The sequence below is a fragment of the Gossypium arboreum genome, chromosome 11, assembly GCF_025698485.1.
Source record: "Gossypium arboreum isolate Shixiya-1 chromosome 11, ASM2569848v2, whole genome shotgun sequence".
NCBI classification, from domain to species: domain Eukaryota; kingdom Viridiplantae; phylum Streptophyta; class Magnoliopsida; order Malvales; family Malvaceae; genus Gossypium; species Gossypium arboreum.
The window spans coordinates 102188267-102207125 of NC_069080.1; the positions used below are offsets into that span (position 1 = coordinate 102188267).

The 18859-nt window shown below is 40.0% G+C and overlaps 1 protein-coding gene across 1 annotated transcript; it reads left to right on the forward strand.

Moving 5' to 3' along the window:
• The first annotated feature begins 17618 nt into the window (after nucleotides 1-17618).
• On the forward strand, nucleotides 17619-18461 carry LOC108471549 (cytosolic sulfotransferase 15-like). Its single transcript, XM_017773150.1, has one exon. The coding sequence runs from the start codon at nucleotides 17619-17621 to the stop codon at nucleotides 18459-18461; it is 843 nt and encodes a 280-aa protein (XP_017628639.1).
• The last annotated feature ends 398 nt before the right edge of the window (nucleotides 18462-18859 follow it).

Below are 18859 nucleotides of genomic sequence, written 5' to 3' on the forward strand. Positions count from 1 at the left end.
GGAAGTAAATGTTTTTTTTCTTTCTTTTCTTTTTAAGAAAAGAAACAATCAGAACCTGGGCAAGGAAGTAACTGTCAGACATCACTGTCTCTCTATTGCGTCTTGTAGACAAAAAGGACGATTTAAACAATTAAATTGTCATTATCATAATCTTCGGTAACATTTGGTCTAGATTATATCATTAGAACTATAAATATAAAAATAATAAAATATTAAATAACACCTCAAGCTTCAGCCAGGAAAATGATAAATGAATAATATTAAAGTTTTTATTATATACTTGTTTGGCACCATGTATAAATTATGATACCTCGTCTCTACTTTTAATATTGTGAAAAAATATAAATATAATATAAATAAGTGAATACATAAAAAGAATTTAGAGATAATTTTAAAATTATACATAAATTTTTTTTATATACATAGTTTTATTTTTACAAGTAGTATTAGAGATGATTTTGCTATCTTTTTCTTTTGTAACGCCCCAAATTTTTTATATTTGCTTCTATAAAATTTTGACACAATTGTGTATCTGCGTCAATGGTTAAGTGTTTTGGGAGTGTGTGTGAGAGGTCCTGAGTTCAAGCATTACCTTTAGTAAATTTTGTTATTTTTTGGAATTAAGCTCTATCTCTGCTCAGTGGGCTTATATTTAATTGTCTGTAATTTCATATCAAAATGAGCTTGCTGGTTCAAATTGTTGGAGGTCCTGTGTTTTAATCCCTGCGTCACTCTACCCCCTAAAAGAAATTTAGACCTCGAAATTTACCTGATCAGAACAGATAAGGACACTGCTGACGCATCGAGTCCTTAGGTTCCCACGTGGCATCCTCAGTACCATGATTCTACAATAGAACCTTCATTAAAGGGATGAACTTCCTCCTTAGACCTTAAAATCCCAATCCAGAATCTGAACCGGTTCCTCCTCAAAATTCAAATCCGGTCTAACCTCAATCTCCTCAACAGAAACAACATGGGATGGATCGAAACGGTATCATCTCAACATTTAGACGTGGAGTATATCGTGGATACGGTCTAACTTTGGAGGTAGCTCCAACTGATAAACGACCGGTCTCACCCGCTTCAGAATCCGATAAGGCCCTATAAACCTTGGGCTTAACTTGCCTTTACCACCGAACCTCAGAACCTTCTTCCATGAAGAAACCTTAAGAAAAACGAAGTCCCCCACAAAGTACTCAATATTACGCCTCTTTAGATTTGCATACAATTCCTATCTATCAGAAGCCGCTTTCAGGCGATCCTGAATCAGTCTAACTTTATCCTCGGTCTCAAAAACCAACTTAGGACCCAAAACCGGACATTCACCCAACTCAGTCCAACACAGCGGAGTGCGACACTTACAACCATACAGGGCCTCATAAGGTGCCATCTGGATGCTAGCCTGGAAATTGTTATTGTAGGCGAACTCTGCTAGTGGTAGATAATCCTCCCAACTACCTCGGAAGTCGATCACACAACTCCTAAGCATATCCCCTTGTATCTGAATCACCCACTTAGATTGACCATCGATCTGAGGATGGAACGTGGTACTGAAGTCCAATCTCGAACCCAGAGCCTCGTGTAATTTCTTCCAGAATTGAGAAATGAAACGAGGATCTCTATAAGAAATAATCGACACTGGAACCCCATGCAGTCTAACTATATCAGAGATGTAAAGTTTTGCTACCTTCTGTAGAGAGTAGTCTGTCCGAACCAAGATGAAATGACACTAAATTCTGTAGAGAGTAGTCTGTCCAAATCGAGATGAAGTGACGCTAACTTCTGTTGAGAGTATTCTGTCTGAACCAGGATGAAGTGAGCAGACTTGGTTAATTGATCCACGATGACCCAAATAGAATTCTTCTTAGTGGGTGTCAAGGGCAACCCACTAACGAAGTCCAACGTTACACGTTCCTATTTCCATAAGGGAATCTTAACTGGCTGCAACAAACCCGAAGGCAACTGGTACTCAGCCTTAACTTCAAACACCAAACAAGAAAATTAGTAACTTTGCACTTCAAACCTGACCACTAGTACAGTTCACAACGATCTCGATACATCTTATTACCACCGGAATGCATAGCATAAGGGCTACTATGCGCCTCCTTCAGAATCGACTGTCTCAAATCTGAATCATTCGGCACACAAATCTGACCTCAAAAGCATAGCACACCATCATTATTCAACCCAAAATCAGAAGTAGTACCACTCTCAGCCTGACGGAACCACACACCCAGAGTCTCATCCACTAACTGTCAATTTCAAATCTGATCAATTCAAGACGGCTTAACTTACAAATCGGCCAACAGACTCCCATCATCAAACAAAATAAGGCGAGCAAACATAGCCCTCAGATCAAACATCGCCCTCCGACTTAGAGAATCAGCCACTACGTTGGCCTTACCAAGATGATACTCAATAGTATAGTTATAATCTTTAAGCAACTCAACCCATCGCTGCTGCCTAAGGTTTAACTCCTTCTGAGTAAGGAGATATTTGAGGCTTTTGTGATCGGTGTAGATGATACACCTCTTACCATATCGATAGTGCCTCTAGATTTTCAATGCAAAGACCACCGCAGCCAACTCAAAATCATGTATCGGATAGTTCCCTTCGTGTGTCTTAAGCTGACGGGATGCATAAGCCACAACCTTACCATCTTGCATCCGAACACAACCCAAACCAATGTGCAACGCATCATTGTATACCACAAACTCCTTATTGGATTTAGGCTGTATCAGAACAGGAGCCTGAGTCAGAACAGAATTGAGCTTCTCAAAGCTCTCTTGCTGTGCATCAGACCAGAAAAAAGGGACACCCTTACGCAGAAACTTAGTAAGAGGAACTGTAACCAGAGAGAACCCCTCGACAAACAGCTAATAGTACCCCGCTAAGCCTAGAAAGCTACGAATCTCAGACACATTCTTAGGTTGTTTCCAATCAAGCACAACCTCTATCTTTCGAGGATCAACACGAACCCCTCAGCAGAAACCACGTGCGTAGAAAAGTTACTTTACGCAACCAGAACTCACACTTACTTAACTTAGTGTAAAGCTGCTTCTCACGTAGAATCTGAAGCACAACTCTAAGATGCTCATCATATTCATCCTTAGTCTTAGAGTATATCAGCATGCGTCAATGAAAACCACGATGAACTGATCCAGATAGGGTTGAAACACTCGGTTCACTAAATCTATGAATGCGGCTGGAGCATTCGTCAATCCAAAAGGCATAACTAAGAACTTGTAATGCCCATAACGAGTCCTAAATGCAGTTCTATGAACATCAGCCTCCTTAACCCTCAACTGATGATACCCAAATCGAAGATCAATCTTGAAGAGTACAGAAGCCTCTCAGAACTGATCAAACAGGTTGTCGATCCTTGGGAGCAGATACTTATTCTTTACGGTCAATTTATTCAGCCGCCGATAATCAATGTACATCCTAATGGTCTCATCCTTCTTTTTAACAAACAGAACTGGTGCTCCCCACAGAGACACACTAGGATGAATGAAATCACAGTCCAGAAGCTCTTGCAGTTGAGTCTTAAACTCAATAAGCTCTTTCGGTACATACGGTAAGGAACAATGGACACTGGAGCTGTACCCAGAAAAAGCTCAATCCAAAACTCGACCTCTCGACTAAGAGGTAAACCCAGTAACTCTTCAAGAAAGACATTCAAAAAATCCCTTACAATTTTGATATTCCCCATAAAAGAGACCCTAAAATTAGAAACACTGACTTAAGCCAAGTACGTCTCTCTTTCTGAACCAGTTTCTCAGCCACAAGAGCGGAGATCACGTTAGACAGATAATCTTGATGCTCACCGATCATAACCACCTCCTTATCATCCTCAGTCCTCAAAATGAACCTCTTTGTCGCGCAGTCCAAACTAACCTGGTGCTTGACCAACCAGTCCATACCCAGAATTAGGTCGAACTCCTCAAACGGAAGCTCTATCTGATCTGCCGGAAAAAGAATACCTTGCACCTCTAATGGAACATCTCTATAGAGTTTACTAACCTAAACGGACTGCCCCAACAGACTTAGTACAGTGATCTCACTAGAAGTACTCTCAACAGTAACCCCCAAGTTTTCAGACACAGCGCTATGCATATAAGAGTGTGTAGAACCTAAGAGTAGTATAAGGTACATCAAAAATTAATAAAGTACCGGTGATAAAATCTAGACCATCTCTGTCCTCTCGGCGACGTAGACAAGTGCAGGCTGCCTCACCTCAATTTCTCCAGCATCTCTGCCTGGTGCTTTCTATCCGTGGCCCAAACCATTACCACCCTAGCCACTCTACGGCCCCTAGGTGGCTGCTGAACTGCCCTCTGAGGCTGCACCAGACCCGAAGCTTGCGTCTGATCTGCCCGCTATAGACAGTCACTAATACAATGCTCTAAAGATCCTTACCTCAAACAGGCCCCAATCCTCCTCCAACACTCACCTGGATGGCGCATCCCGCAGTCACTGCACGGCTGGATCCCAGTAGGAGTAATAGGAACCCCTACTCTAATTGGCCCATTAGATCTGGCCTTTTTCTTAGGCCTTTGTATAGAACTTGAGGGTTTCGAATCCCTCTTGTTCTTACCTCTATCTCTGTCCCTATTCTAGCGCTCCACACGCTTAATATCCTCAGCGATCTTCACCTTCTCTACCTGAATAACAAACTCTCGCTCCTTTTGTGGAGCAATCAGAACTTTTAAGTTATCTCTCAATCTATCCTCAAAGCGGACACACCTCTTGTACTCAGACTCCACCATGCCTAGAGCATAGCGGCTCAACCTCAGAAATTTAGCCTCATACTCGGCCACAGACCTATCCTCTTGCGTGAGATTCATGAACTCACGCCTACGAGTATCCACATAGCTCGCTCCTACATACTTGCTCTGGAAAGTGGTCTTAAAGAATTCTCAGGTCAGACGATCAGGCTGAGTACCCTTCTCAACCGTCAGCCACCACTAATAAGCCTGATCGCGAAGCAAAGAGACTGCACCCTTCAGTTTCTACTCAGGAGTGTAGTCTAGATCATTTATAATCCTTTTCGTGGCCTCCAACCAATATTCGGCCACACTAGGGGCGACTCCAGTGACAACTCTAAATAGCTCAGCTCCATTAGACCAAAGTCGTTCAGTTATCGACCCACGGCCCCCAGCTCTAGAATGCGGTCCAGCGACCCTCTCCAAAATCCTCAGCATGGCACGGGGCGGTCGTCGTCCCAGTGGCGACTCAAACCCCTGTCTCGATGAGGTGAAATCAGTGTCTCACAGATATCTAAATTTGGCATATTTCCTAGAGAGGAAGACTCAGCTCGAACCCCCTACGGCCTCTTCCATGGCCACGAGTACCACATTCGTGAATTTCATGAGCACTCATTGTCTAATTCAAGTTTTATCTACATTAAAAATTTTATGCATCAGTTTCAGTATTTATTAACAAACATTTATGCACAATTTATCAGAAGTTCCGAAGTGTTTTTCAGAAGTTTCAGTCTCTAACTAATCAGTATAGTTTTAGAAGTTCTAACTACAGTGTTTCAGAACAGTTCAATCTAAGTACAGAAATACTTACAGGATTAGCACCGGAGACTCTGTGTACAACATATTTTTCAAAATTTTCAAGATATTTGAAAAGTAATTCTTTAGAATATAATTTTGGAAACCACAACTCACAGCCCGAGTTTTACAACCTGGCTTCGATACCACTAAATGTAACACTCCAAACCCGACCTAGATGTTATGGCCGTGTCCGGAAGTGTCACAAGGTAGGGGTTTTTGAAAACAGAATCGACTTAATAAACCATTCACATATCATGATTCGCAAAACATTTGAAAGTTATTGAAACATTAATTAATTGGTTAATTTTCCAAAACTCTTACTTATAGAGGAAGCTTTTATCTGTTTAGGTTCGAAATTAGAGTCGAGTTTTTAGGAAAACTATTGTTGCGTAAAAACCACCGTTTTTAATAAAACATTTTAGCAAAGTAATTAAATAGTCAAATACTCCAAAGATAACCACTTAAAAGCGAAACAGTCTAGAGAGTCCTCAAAATTACAAATCTCAAAAGGAATCCTCAAAATAAAGATAAAACATAAAGTAATTTAAAGTAGTTTAATAGAAGTGTAGTCATCGCTAAGTCTCTACCGCACCGATCTGCCTAAGACTGAAGATTACCTGACAGAAAAACAAACAGATGTGAGTTTACGAAAACTCAGTGTATAACTTGTCAGAATGAAACATGCAAGCATACAAACATCATACTCATAACCAGAAACAGACTCAGACACGAATTTATGTCCTTTTTAGATACAATAGTAGAATCAGATACAAATACAGATATGTAAAATCCTACCCCCATCCTCTGCACACCATTTTCGTCCATCCCATCACACCACGTAGGGTTTAAAACACCCACCCCTCCCTACACACCACGTCGTGTCATTGAGACACAAAATAGATAATATTTGCAGTCAAGCTACTAGAATAAGGCGTTCAACGCTGGTCAAATACTTCCTCCTTATATATAAGTCCCACCCCAAAACAAATACAGAGCTTACATATAGAATTAACATATAGTAAATGCTTAACATGATTATATAAAAAAATAGCACATACACATGGCATAAACATGCTCAGAACAGTACTTCGGTCTAACAGAACATATAGTATTAGGGTTTAGCAAGCCTTTACCGACCATACAATAGGTCCACAGTCGATTAGGACGACCCGTGCGACACTACAGAAAATTTCAGAATCATGAGCCCACATGCCCGTGTGGTTTGCCTGTGTGGCCCACATGCCCAGATTGGCCTTGCCCATGTGGTCCACGTAGCCTGGCTCAGAAATCCATAAGCCCATGTGAAATGCCCGTGTGGGCCCACACGCTCAATTTGGCCTAGCCCGTGTGGCCCACACGATCACACTTGAGCCACCACACGATCATGTGCTGCGCACGGCCATGCCCTCATCAGCCACACAGTCGTGTTCTCGTACACGACCCACCACATGAGTGACCACACGTCCATGTGGTGTCGACAGTTTCATTTTTTGGCTTTGGCGAAGCTTTGTTTTCTATATTTTGGGTACACACCTGGTACTGTTTCAATGTAGTAACGCTCCCGAGACCACCAGCACCTAAAAACAGAATCCCGAAAGTCCTATAAGCAACCGATTTACCAAAATTAACAACTAAATCGAGTGACGTTCCACACTTACCACAACAAAATGACTATACGAAAGTTAAACAATTGAGGCAAAATCTATTGTTCACCGTCTTCACCTACACAACCGTTCATAGAATTCAACGATTACTCACTAACATCGATTATTCTAACTTTGCCCAAAACTAAAAATCTAACGTTAACAAACCAAGTCTTTACTTACCAACTCGATTGAAGAATCCGAAACGTAAAAACAACAATTGAATCAGGAAAACGATAGCAACAGAAGAGGGAAACAAAGATTGAAAGTGAAAAAAAAATAAAAAGGAAGAAAGGAGAGGAAAAAAAGTCAGAGTGTAACACCCCAAACCCGTGACCGTCACCGGATTTGACCACAAAGTGTTACCGGCTTACTTCCTTTATTTCTCTCTTGAAATAATTAATTTACTGTTCGAGCAGTGGCTAACTGCGTCACTTGTTACCTTAAAAATCATATCTCGAGTTCCAGAACTCGAAAATCAGTTCCGTAAATTTTCCCTGAAACTAGACTCATAATTCCATCTACACATTTTTTTCTAGAATTTTTGGTCAAGCAAATTAGTACAGTTTATTAGTTAAAGTCTCCCTATTTTAGGGTTCGACTACACTTGACCTTTGCACTACGACTTGGATATCTTCCTGTCAGGGCTCCAAAACTTATGCCGTTTGTTTCTAAAGAAACTAGACTCACAAAGAAATCTGTACATATAGAGTATGACTTCTAATTCTCTCTGGTTAATTTATAGTGAATTCGCACACTTAGTGCTATATATTTTTAGCTCGCACACTTAGTGCTATATATTTTCAGTTCGCACACTTAGTGCTGTATAATTTTTTAAACCCGCACACTTAGTGCCAATCTTGTCACCGTGTCCATTTATACCCGCACACTTAGTGCCGAGACCAATACCTTATGCATGTTGCTGCCTTTATACATTCAACAATGGCATCATTCCATACACATACATTTTCATTTACACATCAACTCATTTAAACACAATTGCGTATATATTATGGTCATTTACATCAACACCAAATATATGCTTAATGACTTACCTAGTTTTGGGTAGAACGGTTCCAAATCGGCTACTCGCTTGCTTTCTCCTTTCCTTTGTCCGATTTAGTTCCCTTTGCTCTTGAGCTAAATCGAACAATTTCCTCTCCATCAAACACAAACATACGGCATTCATATACATCATTATGATTATTGCGAATACTTAACACAACTAAGCTGAAAATTTACTCAATCTCATCTTAATTTATTGCTACTTATTCATCCAAATTTCCAATACAAGGTATTTAACACCTATGCCCATTTATACCCCATATGGCCGAATGTTTCATTCATTTCCCAACCAGACCATTCAACAAATTTTCAACCTCATTACCACCCTTTTATGTCTAATTGTCTAAATGAGATCATCAACATGTCTAACTATAGCCGAATGTGCAACATTAATCTAGCATTCCCATTGCATTTAACACTTAACATTTACCACATCTAGGCCGACTTTGCTAGCACACAAGCCTTTGGTAGAATGTCCTTGACCTCTAGTCACCCAAAATTTCCTTGTTCTTTAAAATTCATCCAAGACCACATTCGGCACCTCCAACTAATAATTTAGATGTTCTCAAGTTCATTCACAAGTAAAATTATACAACACCTTAAGCATTAAACATTTTTCAACATGAAACAATAACATGACCGAATACTCATGCACATACATTCATAAAGGGAACTCAAATGACACCAAAATCTCCTTTCCAAAGTGCATATATGCCCATACATACGGCAACTACCATTCTTGTCTCCCAACCATGAATCCATGAGTTTTGTTATGGGTTAGCTAGACTATACACTTATCAACTTAATCTCAATATCAATTAGTAAACAAAAATCACAATGCATACCTTTCCATTGAAATAGCTATGGCGAATGCCTTGGTTTCTTTTAAATCTTTCCTTTCTCAATTTCAGCAATGAAGAAGAAGAAAGATGAGCATTCCTTCCCTTTCTCTCCTCACTCTCACGGCAATGGCAAGGTAAAAGGGTGAACAAAACCTTTTCTTCTTCTTTCTCTCTAGCTACGGCACAATGGGGGCATCCATGCTCATTTTTTTGTTCATTTCTTTAATGCTAGTTTTTATTCTATTGTTTCCTACATACCCCACTAACATAACATGTTGGAAACATGCTTCCTTGCCCATAATTTTGTCATGGCCGGCCACTATCCTTGTCAAATGGATTATTTGACATGCAACTCCATTTATTTTACTTCATTCCTTTATTAACCTCTTAAAATTAGCCACATATAATTGAATCCTTTCACATGAGCCCTTTTTCTTTCAATTCACATTCAAATTAACTAAATCAAGGAATTAAAAATTCACACATGCATTTTCACATATTTAGACAGTAACTATCATACTCAAATGATTTAGTGACTCGGTTTAGCGGTCCCGAAACCGCTTTCCGACTAGGGTCACTTTAGGGATGTCACAACTCTCTCCCACTTAAGAAATTTTCGTCCCCGAAAATCTTACCGGTAAATAGGTTTGGGTATCGCTCTTTCATAGAGTTTTCGGGTTCCCAAGTGGCTTCTTCAATTTCGTGTTTATGCCACAACACCTTCAGTAATGGAATTTTCTTATTTCGCAACTCTTTTACTTCACGCATCAGAATGCGAACCGACTCTTCTTCATAACTCAAATTAGGCTGAATCTCAATCTCAGATGGAGTGATTATGTGCGACGGGTCGGATCTATATTGTCGAAGCATCGAGACTTGGAAAACGTTGTAAATCTTTTTGAGCTCAGGGGGTAAAATTAATCGGTACGCTACTGGCCCAACTCGTTCGGATACTTCATACGGACCGATGAATCTCAGACTCAATTTGCCCTTACGGCCAAATCTAAGCACCTTCTTCCAGGGTGAGACTTTGAGAAATACCTTGTCTCCAACCTGATATTCCATGCCTTTTTTTTTCAAATCCGCATACGACTTTTGGCGATCCGAAGCAGCTTTCAAACCTTCACGAATTACTCGAACTTTCGCTCGGCATCCTTAATCAAATCAACCACAAGACTTTACTTTCACTAAGTTCATCCGAATAATGGGTACGGCATTTACGACCGTATAAAGCCTCGTAAGGCGCCATCTTAATACTTGATTGAAAACTATTGTTGTAAGCGAATTCAATCAAAGGTAATTACCGTTCCCATGAACCACTAAACTCAAGGATGCAACATCTCAACATATCCTCGAGTATTTGAATTATCCGTTCGGATTGACCATCGGTTTGGGGATGAAAAGCAGTGCAAAAATACAGCTTGGTACCCAAAGCCTCTTGTAATTTCTTCCAAAATCGCGATGTAAATCTTGGGTCTCTATCCGACACGATAGAAATAGGTACCCCATGCAATCGAACAATTTGGGAGATGTATAATTCTGCCAATTTATCGAGCGAAAAATCAGCGGACAGGATAAAATGAGCGAGACTTGGTCAATTTATCAACAATGACCCAAACCGAGTCTTTCTTATTCTGAGCCAATGGTAACCCAGACACAAAGTCCATTGTTACTCGATCCCATTTCCATTCGGGTATCATGATTGGCTGAAGTAATCCCGATGGCACTTGATGTTCCGCTTTTACTTGTTGACATATCAAACACTTTGAAACAAATTAAAATGTCCCATTTCATACCGACCACCAAAATTGACGTTTGGTCATTGTACATTTTAGTACTACCCCGGGTGGATGACATTCGACTACTGTGAGCCTCGTTCAAAATCATTGAAACAAGTTCCGAATTCCTTGGAATACATAATCGACCCTTGAATGTCAAGCAATCATTGTCATCAATCTGAAATTTCGATTCCTCATTCGAAACACATTCCTCTCGTTTAGCGACCAATTCAGCGTCGACCTTCTGAGATTCAAATATTTGATGAATCAATGACGGTTTGGCCTCTAATTCAACTACTAGCACCCCATCGGGTGAAGCGGATAGGTGAGCATCCATCGCTCTCAAAGCGCATGGTGCTTTAAGACTTAAAGCATCACCACCACGTTGGCCTTTCCCGGGTGATAATCAATGACAAGTTTATAATCTTTCGACAACTCAAGCCAACGTCTTTATCGCAGATTTAGATCTCTTCGAGTCATCAATTATTTAAGACTTTTGTGGTCCGAATAAATATGACACCTTTCTCCAAACAAGTAATGTCGCCATATTTTCAAGGCGAACACTATGGTGCTAGTTCAAGGTCATGGGTGGGATAGTTTCTCTCATGCGGCTTTAGTTGTCTCGACGCGTAAGCCACAACTCGACCTTCTTGCATCAACACACAACCTAGCCCAAGCAAGGATGCGTCCTTGTAAATGACAAACTCTTTACTGGGACTCATTGTACTAGCACCGGGGCCTCGGTTAAACAGGTTTTTTTTAGTCGATCAAAACTTTCTTGACAGCGTTCCGACCACTCGAACTTAACATCTTTTTGGAGTAGTTTCGTCATCGGTGCAGCTATCATCAAAAAACCCTTTACAAATCGTCGATAGTATCCGGCAAGCCCCAAAAAGCTCTTAACTTCGGTAACATTCCTTGGAGGTTTCCAATCGACTATGGCCGAAATTTTGTTCGGGTCCACTTTGACACCCGATGCGGACACCACGTGCCCCAAAAAGCTAACCTCTCTCAACCAAAATTCACATTTACTGAACTTTGCGTATAACTGCTTATCTCGTAAAATTTGCAACACTAGCCTCAGGTGTTCCGCATGTTCAGTTTCATCTCTCGAATAGACCAAAATGTCATCGATAAATACAACTACGAACCAATCCAAGTATGGCCTGAAAATTCTATTCATTAAAACCATAAATACCGCAGGGGCATTAGTGAGCCCAAACGGCATCACTAAGAATTCATAGTGACCGTACCTCGTTCTAAAATCAGTTTTGGGTATGTCCGATTCTCGAACCCTCAACTGATAGTACCCCAACCTCAAATCTATCTTTGAAAACACTGAGGCTCCCTTTAATTGATCAAACAAATCGTCAATTCGTGGCAACAGATATTTATTCTTTATCGTCACTTTATTCAACTGACGATAGTTGATGCACAATCTCATAGTTCCATCCTTCTTCTTCACAAACAATCTTGGTGCGCCCATGGAGAAAAACTCGGTCGAAATAAACCTCTATCCGTCAATTCTTGCAATTGAACCTTCAATTCCTTTAATTCCGTTAATGCCATACGATCACGGGGCTATTGAGATCGGCGTCGTGCAGGTACAACCGATGCGAATTCCACTTCTCGAACCGGTGACAATCCGGTAACTCCTCGGAAAAACATCTGAATACTCACAGACCACTGGTACCGATTCAAGTTTCCTTTCTGTCTCTTTGCTATCAAGCACATACGCAAGGTATGTTTCACACCCTTTTTTTCACATGTTTACGGCGGTCATTGAAGATATTATCGCCGCGCCCTTTAAATAGGTAGACTCAACTTGGACTATCTCATTATTTGCACTCCTCAAATCAATGGTTTTCTTTTTGCAGTTCACCACTGCTTCATGTACGGTCAGCCAATCCATACCAAGAATGACATCAAATTCGTCAAATGGTAGAAGCATCAGATCGGCTGGAAAAGCAGATTCTCGAATTATTAGGGGGCATCTCTTGCACACTTTATCAATGAGTACGTATTGACCCAAAGGGCTTGACACTCAAATTACGAACTCGAGACTCAACAGTAGAGTCTTCTTTGGATGCTAAGGTTTCACATACGTATGACCGAGTAGAGCCGGGGTCAATCAATGCAATCGACTAGTATCAAAGAGAGTGAAAGTACCGGTGATAACGTCGGGGAGGATGCCTCCTCTCTCGCGCGGATGGCATATGCTCTAGCAGGAGCACGAGTCTCGGATCGAACCACCGTATCAGAGGCCCCTATCTGATTACCACCCCTACCTCCTGAAATTCTCGGGGGTCTACCTCTAGCCGTCGTTCCACTAGGTCTCGCACCTTGCATCTTATTTTTCTCATCTGGCTCCGTGCAATCTCTAATGAAGTAGTCCTCCGAACCACATCCGTAACAGGCCCTGTTAGCAGACTTACCCTAACATTCACCCATGTGTCGTCTTCCACATTGGGGGCATTCGGGCTTTTCTGGACGATTATTGCCCACACTAGCAACCGAAGTAGCTCGTGAGTCCATCGAAGGTCGTGCTCTAATGGAAACTCCCACAGTCGTCCTTGACTTATTTGTGTCCTCCCTGAACTTCTTTACAGCCGAAAATGGAGCTTTACGCGTCGATCTCTTACGACAGTCTTTAGCTTCAAATTCAGCCTTCTTCTTCTCCTTTCCAAGTTCTTCCGCCTCACGTGCTCGTTCAACTAGTGTTACAAATTCCTTTATCTCCAAAATACCCACCAGCAGACTTTAAATCTTCATTCAATCCTTCTTCAAATCTTTTGCACATAGCAACCTCATCACCACACACTCCACGAGCATACCGACTAAGTCTTACGAACTCATGTTCGTATTCAGATACTATCATACGGCCTTGCTTGAGTTCCAAGAATTCCTTGCGCTTTTGATCGATGAACCGTTGACCTATATATTTCTTTTGAAACTCTGATCGAAAGAAATCCCAAGTAACTTGTTCCTTTGGGACTATGGAAATCAAGGTCCTCCACCAAAAGTAGGCTGAGTCTCGCAACAAGGATATAGCACACTTAAGACATTCTTCGGGTGTGCATGACAGTTCATCAAACACCCGAATGGCATTACCAAGCCAGAACTCGGCCCTTTCGGCATCGTCAGTAACTATGGCCTTGAACTCCTCGGCCCCGTGCTTCCTAATCAAGTCCATAGGTGGTTTACTCAGCCTCACGGGATCGATGGCATGGCATTACGGGCTCTTGGGGTGGGGTATTTAAATTCGGGAATGGTTGGACAATGGATTGGTTCGGGATATTATGCGACCCACTCATTAATCATGGTGAAGAAGGCTTGTTGCGCCCTTCACCTTGATTATCCGCAGATGACCGAGGCTCAACAGCGGTGTCCCTTGTGCGAGAGCAGCCGCTACACTTTCAACGTCATCCGCTAAGGGTCTCTCTACCCGGGTTCCATTTGCTAACCAAAACAAAATTTCAACCGTCCGAAGTCATCACATTAATAAGCACAAACAATTTGGCATGTATAGCTAAACTCACACGCGCTATGGTAGTCCTAGAACCGACTAAACCATAGCTCTGATACCAATAAAATGTAACACCCCAAACCCGTGACCGTCACGGATTTGACCACAAAGTGTTACTGGCTTACTTCCTTATTTCTCTCTTGAAATAATTAATTTACATTCGAGCAGGTGGCTAATCTGCGTCACTTTGTTACCTTAAAATCATATCTCGAGTTCCAGAACTCGAAAATCAGTTCCGTAAATTTTCCCTGAAACTTGACTCATAATTCCATCTACACATTTTTTTCTAGAATTTTTGGTCAAGCAAATTAGTACAGTTTATTAGTTAAAGTCTCCCCTGTTTCAGGGTTTGACTACACTGACCTTTGCGCACTACGACTTGGATATCTTCCTGTACAGGGCTCCAAAACTTATGCCGTTTGTTTCTAAAGAAACTAGACTCACAAAGAAATCTGTACATATAGAGTATGACTTCTAATTCTCTCTGGTTAATTTATAGTGAATTCGCACACTTAGTGCTATATATTTTCAGCTCGCACACTTAGTGCTATATAATTTTCAGCTCGCACACTTAGTGCTATATATTTCCAGCTCGCACACTTAGTGCTATATATTTTCAGTTCGCACACTTAGTGCTGTATAATTTTTTAAACCCGCACACTTAGTGCCAATCTTGTCACCGTGTCCATTTATACCCGCACACTTAGTGCCGAGACCAATACCTTATGCATGTTGCTGCCTTTATACATTCAACAATGGCATTATTCCATACACATACATTTTCATTTACACATCAACTCATTTAAACACAATTGCGTATATATTATGGTCATTTACATCAACACCAAATATATGCTTAATGACTTACCTAGTTTTGGGTAGAACGGTTCCAAATCGGCTACTCGTTTGCTTTCTCCTTTCCTTTGTCCGATTTAGTTCCCCTTTGCTCTTGAGCTAAATCGAACAATTTCCCTCTCCATCAAACACAAACATACGGCATTCATATACATCATTATGATTATTGCCGAATACTTAACACAACTAAGCTGAAAATTTACTCAATCTCATCTTAATTTATTGCTACTTATTCATCCAAATTTCCAATACAAGGTATTTAACACCTATGCCCATTTATACCCCATATGGCCGAATGTTTCATTCATTTCCCAACCAGCCATTCAACAAATTTTCAACCTCATTACCACCCTTTTATGTCTAATTGTCTAAATGAGATCATCAACATGTCTAACTATAGCCGAATGTGCAACATTAATCTAGCATTCCCATTGCATTTAACACTTAACATTTACCACATCTAGGCCGACTTTGCTAGCACACAAGCCTTTGGCGAATGTCCTTGACCTCTAGTCACCCAAAATTTCTTTGTTCTTTAAAATTCATCCAAGACCACATTCAGCACCTCCAACTAATAATTTAGATGTTCTCAAGTTCATTCACAAGTAAAATTATACAACACCTTAAGCATTAAACATTTTCAACATGAAACAATAACATGACCGAATACTCATGCACATACATTCATAAAGGGAACTCAAATGACACCAAAATCTCCTTTCCAAAGTGCATATATGCCCATACATACGGCAACTACCATTCTTGTCTCCCAACCATGAATCCATGAGTTTTGTTATGGGTTAGCTAGACTATACACTTATCAACTTAATATCAATATCAATTAGTAAACAAAAATCACAATGCATACCTTTCCATTGAAATAGCTATGGCGAATGCCTTGGTTTCTTTTAAATCTTTCCTTTCTCAATTTCGCAATGAAGAAGAAGAAAGATGAGCATTCCTTCCCTTTCTCTCCCTCACTCACGGTAATGGCAAGGTAAAAGGGTGAACAAAACCTTTTCTTCTTCTTTCTCTCTAGCTACGGCACAATGGGGGCATCCATGCTCACTTTTTTGTTCATTTCTTTAATGCTAGTTTTATTCTATTGTTTCCTACATACCCCACTAACATAACATGTTGGAAACATGTTTCCTTGCCCATAATTTTGTCATGGCCGGCCACTATCCTTGTCAAATGGATTATTTGACATGCAACTCCGTTTATTTTACTTCATTCCTTTATTGACCTCTTAAAATTAGCCACATATAATTGAATCCTTTCACATGAGCCCTTTTTCTTTCAATTCACATTCAAATTAACTAAATCAAGGAATTAAAAATTCACACATGCATTTTCACATATTTAGACAGTAACTATCATACTCAAATGATTTAGTGACTCAGTTTAGCGGTCCCGAAACCGCTTTTCGACTAGGGTCACTTTAGGGATGTCACACGGAGAGATTGGGGATTTTTAGGAGAGATAGAAAAGAGTAGAATTTAGCAAAAAGAAAATAAAAAAAATAAAAGGGTATTCCTACAATCCCTTAATTCTCTCCACTACCCCATTACTAATAACTCCCTCAGAATTCTAGCTCAACCGGAACTCTATCCGATAACTGAACAAAAATATAACACCTTTACCAATGTAACGATTCAAACATAAGACCTCCAACGCACCAACACCCTTACCACTTGAACCAGCAAGCTCATTCTGATATAAAATTATAAAGAATTAAATATAAGCCCACTGAACAGAGATAAGGCTTAATTCCAAAAAATAACAAAATTTACTAAAGGTAAGGCTTAAACTTGGGACCGCACATACACACCCAGAACACTTAACCACTGAGGCAGATACACAATTGTGTCAAAATTTTACAGAAGTATACATAAGAAATTTGGGGTGTTACATCTTTAGTTTGATGTGCGTTCGGTGTTCTTTTCGATGTTTACTCGCCACTTTAAATCATCCGGTGCTGATTTTCTTATCGTATTCAATGCTTACAATCACTCTAGGTATATCATGCTTGAGTTGTGACAAAGTCAATTGTCAACGTGCGATAATATACTATTAATGTTATGGCTAAAACTTTTACTGTGTTATAAGAACTTGTCCTTCATCACTTATAATGAGTGTTTGTTATTCTTTCCCAAATTATATAATTACATTCATGAAATGAATTTGACATGAATTTAGTTTTTTAGTACAGATACATGAATTGTAGTATGTTAAATATTATTAGCATTATAATTTTAAACAAATAAATCTAGTATTAATTGTCTAGAAAACTAGTTTTGGGTGTTGATGTTTATCCCTTTCTCTATTGGGCTGCTAGTTTCACAATGGATACTGCAGAAATCTCCAAAGCCAAAATGGTTTCAAAATCCCGTGATGTGGAGTCCTCTTGGGATGATGATTTCAAAAAACTGGTGCAAACCTTCCCCAAAGAAAAAGGCTGGCTAGGATCCGATCTTTATTTCTATCAAGGTTTTTGGTACACCTCTCGTATTCTAAAAGATTTTATTTCTTTCCAAAAACATTTTCAAGCATTTAATTCTGATATCATCATTGCCACTACCCCAAAATGTGGTACTACTTGGCTCAAGGCCTTGACTATCTCCACTTTGTACCGCAATCAGTTCCCATGGGATGAAAATCCATTGCTCACCTTTGGCCCTCACCAACTTGTTCATTTCTTCGAGTATGATCTTTACTTGAACAACCCTTCTCCTGATCTTCAAAATGTTTGTGTTTATCAGCCAAGGCTTCTTTCCACCCACGCCCCTTATGCTTCTTTGCCAACTTCCATTAAGGATTCCGGCTGTAAGATTGTTTACATATGTAGAAATCCCATGGATACGTTCATTGCTCTTTGGCATTTCGCTGCCAAGCTCCAAGACAAAAACCGAGAGTCACTATCACTAGATGAAGCTTTTGACAAGTTCTACCATGGAATCTCTACGCATGGACCATTTTTTGATCATGTATTGGGATATTGGAAGGCAAGCCAAGAAAAACCCAACAAAATATTGTTTTTGAAATTTGAAGATCTTAAGGAAGATACCGGTTCCCATTTGAGAAACTTGGCCATGTTCTTAGGAGTTCCTTTCACAGATGATGAAGAGAAACAAGGAATTATTGAAAAAATAGCGAAAATTTGTAGCTTTGAGAACTTGAAAGAATAGGAAGTGAACAAGAAGGGCCTACATATTTCTGGAGTTCCACACACAAGTTTTTTTAGGAAAGGAGAAGTGGGAGATTGGAGCAATTATCTCACACCCTTCATGATTGAATGTTTGGAGAAGCTTATTCAAGAGAAATTGAATGGCTCGGGTTTAACATTTTGAACTGTCCTCCAAAAATTCAAACAATATTGCTTCCCCATGATCGTGGGGATGTCTATTCTAGCTTTTTTGGGAGTGAAATCTCTTTTATTCCCTTTTTTTTATTATAAATAATCTGTACTAGAGTTCTCTTGTAATCATGATCCGAATAAATTGTTTTGGAATATGTTTTTGTGGATTTTATGAGAAAATAATTTTTTTCGTCATACATAAATTTAATTTTGTATTTTAGTGCTTCA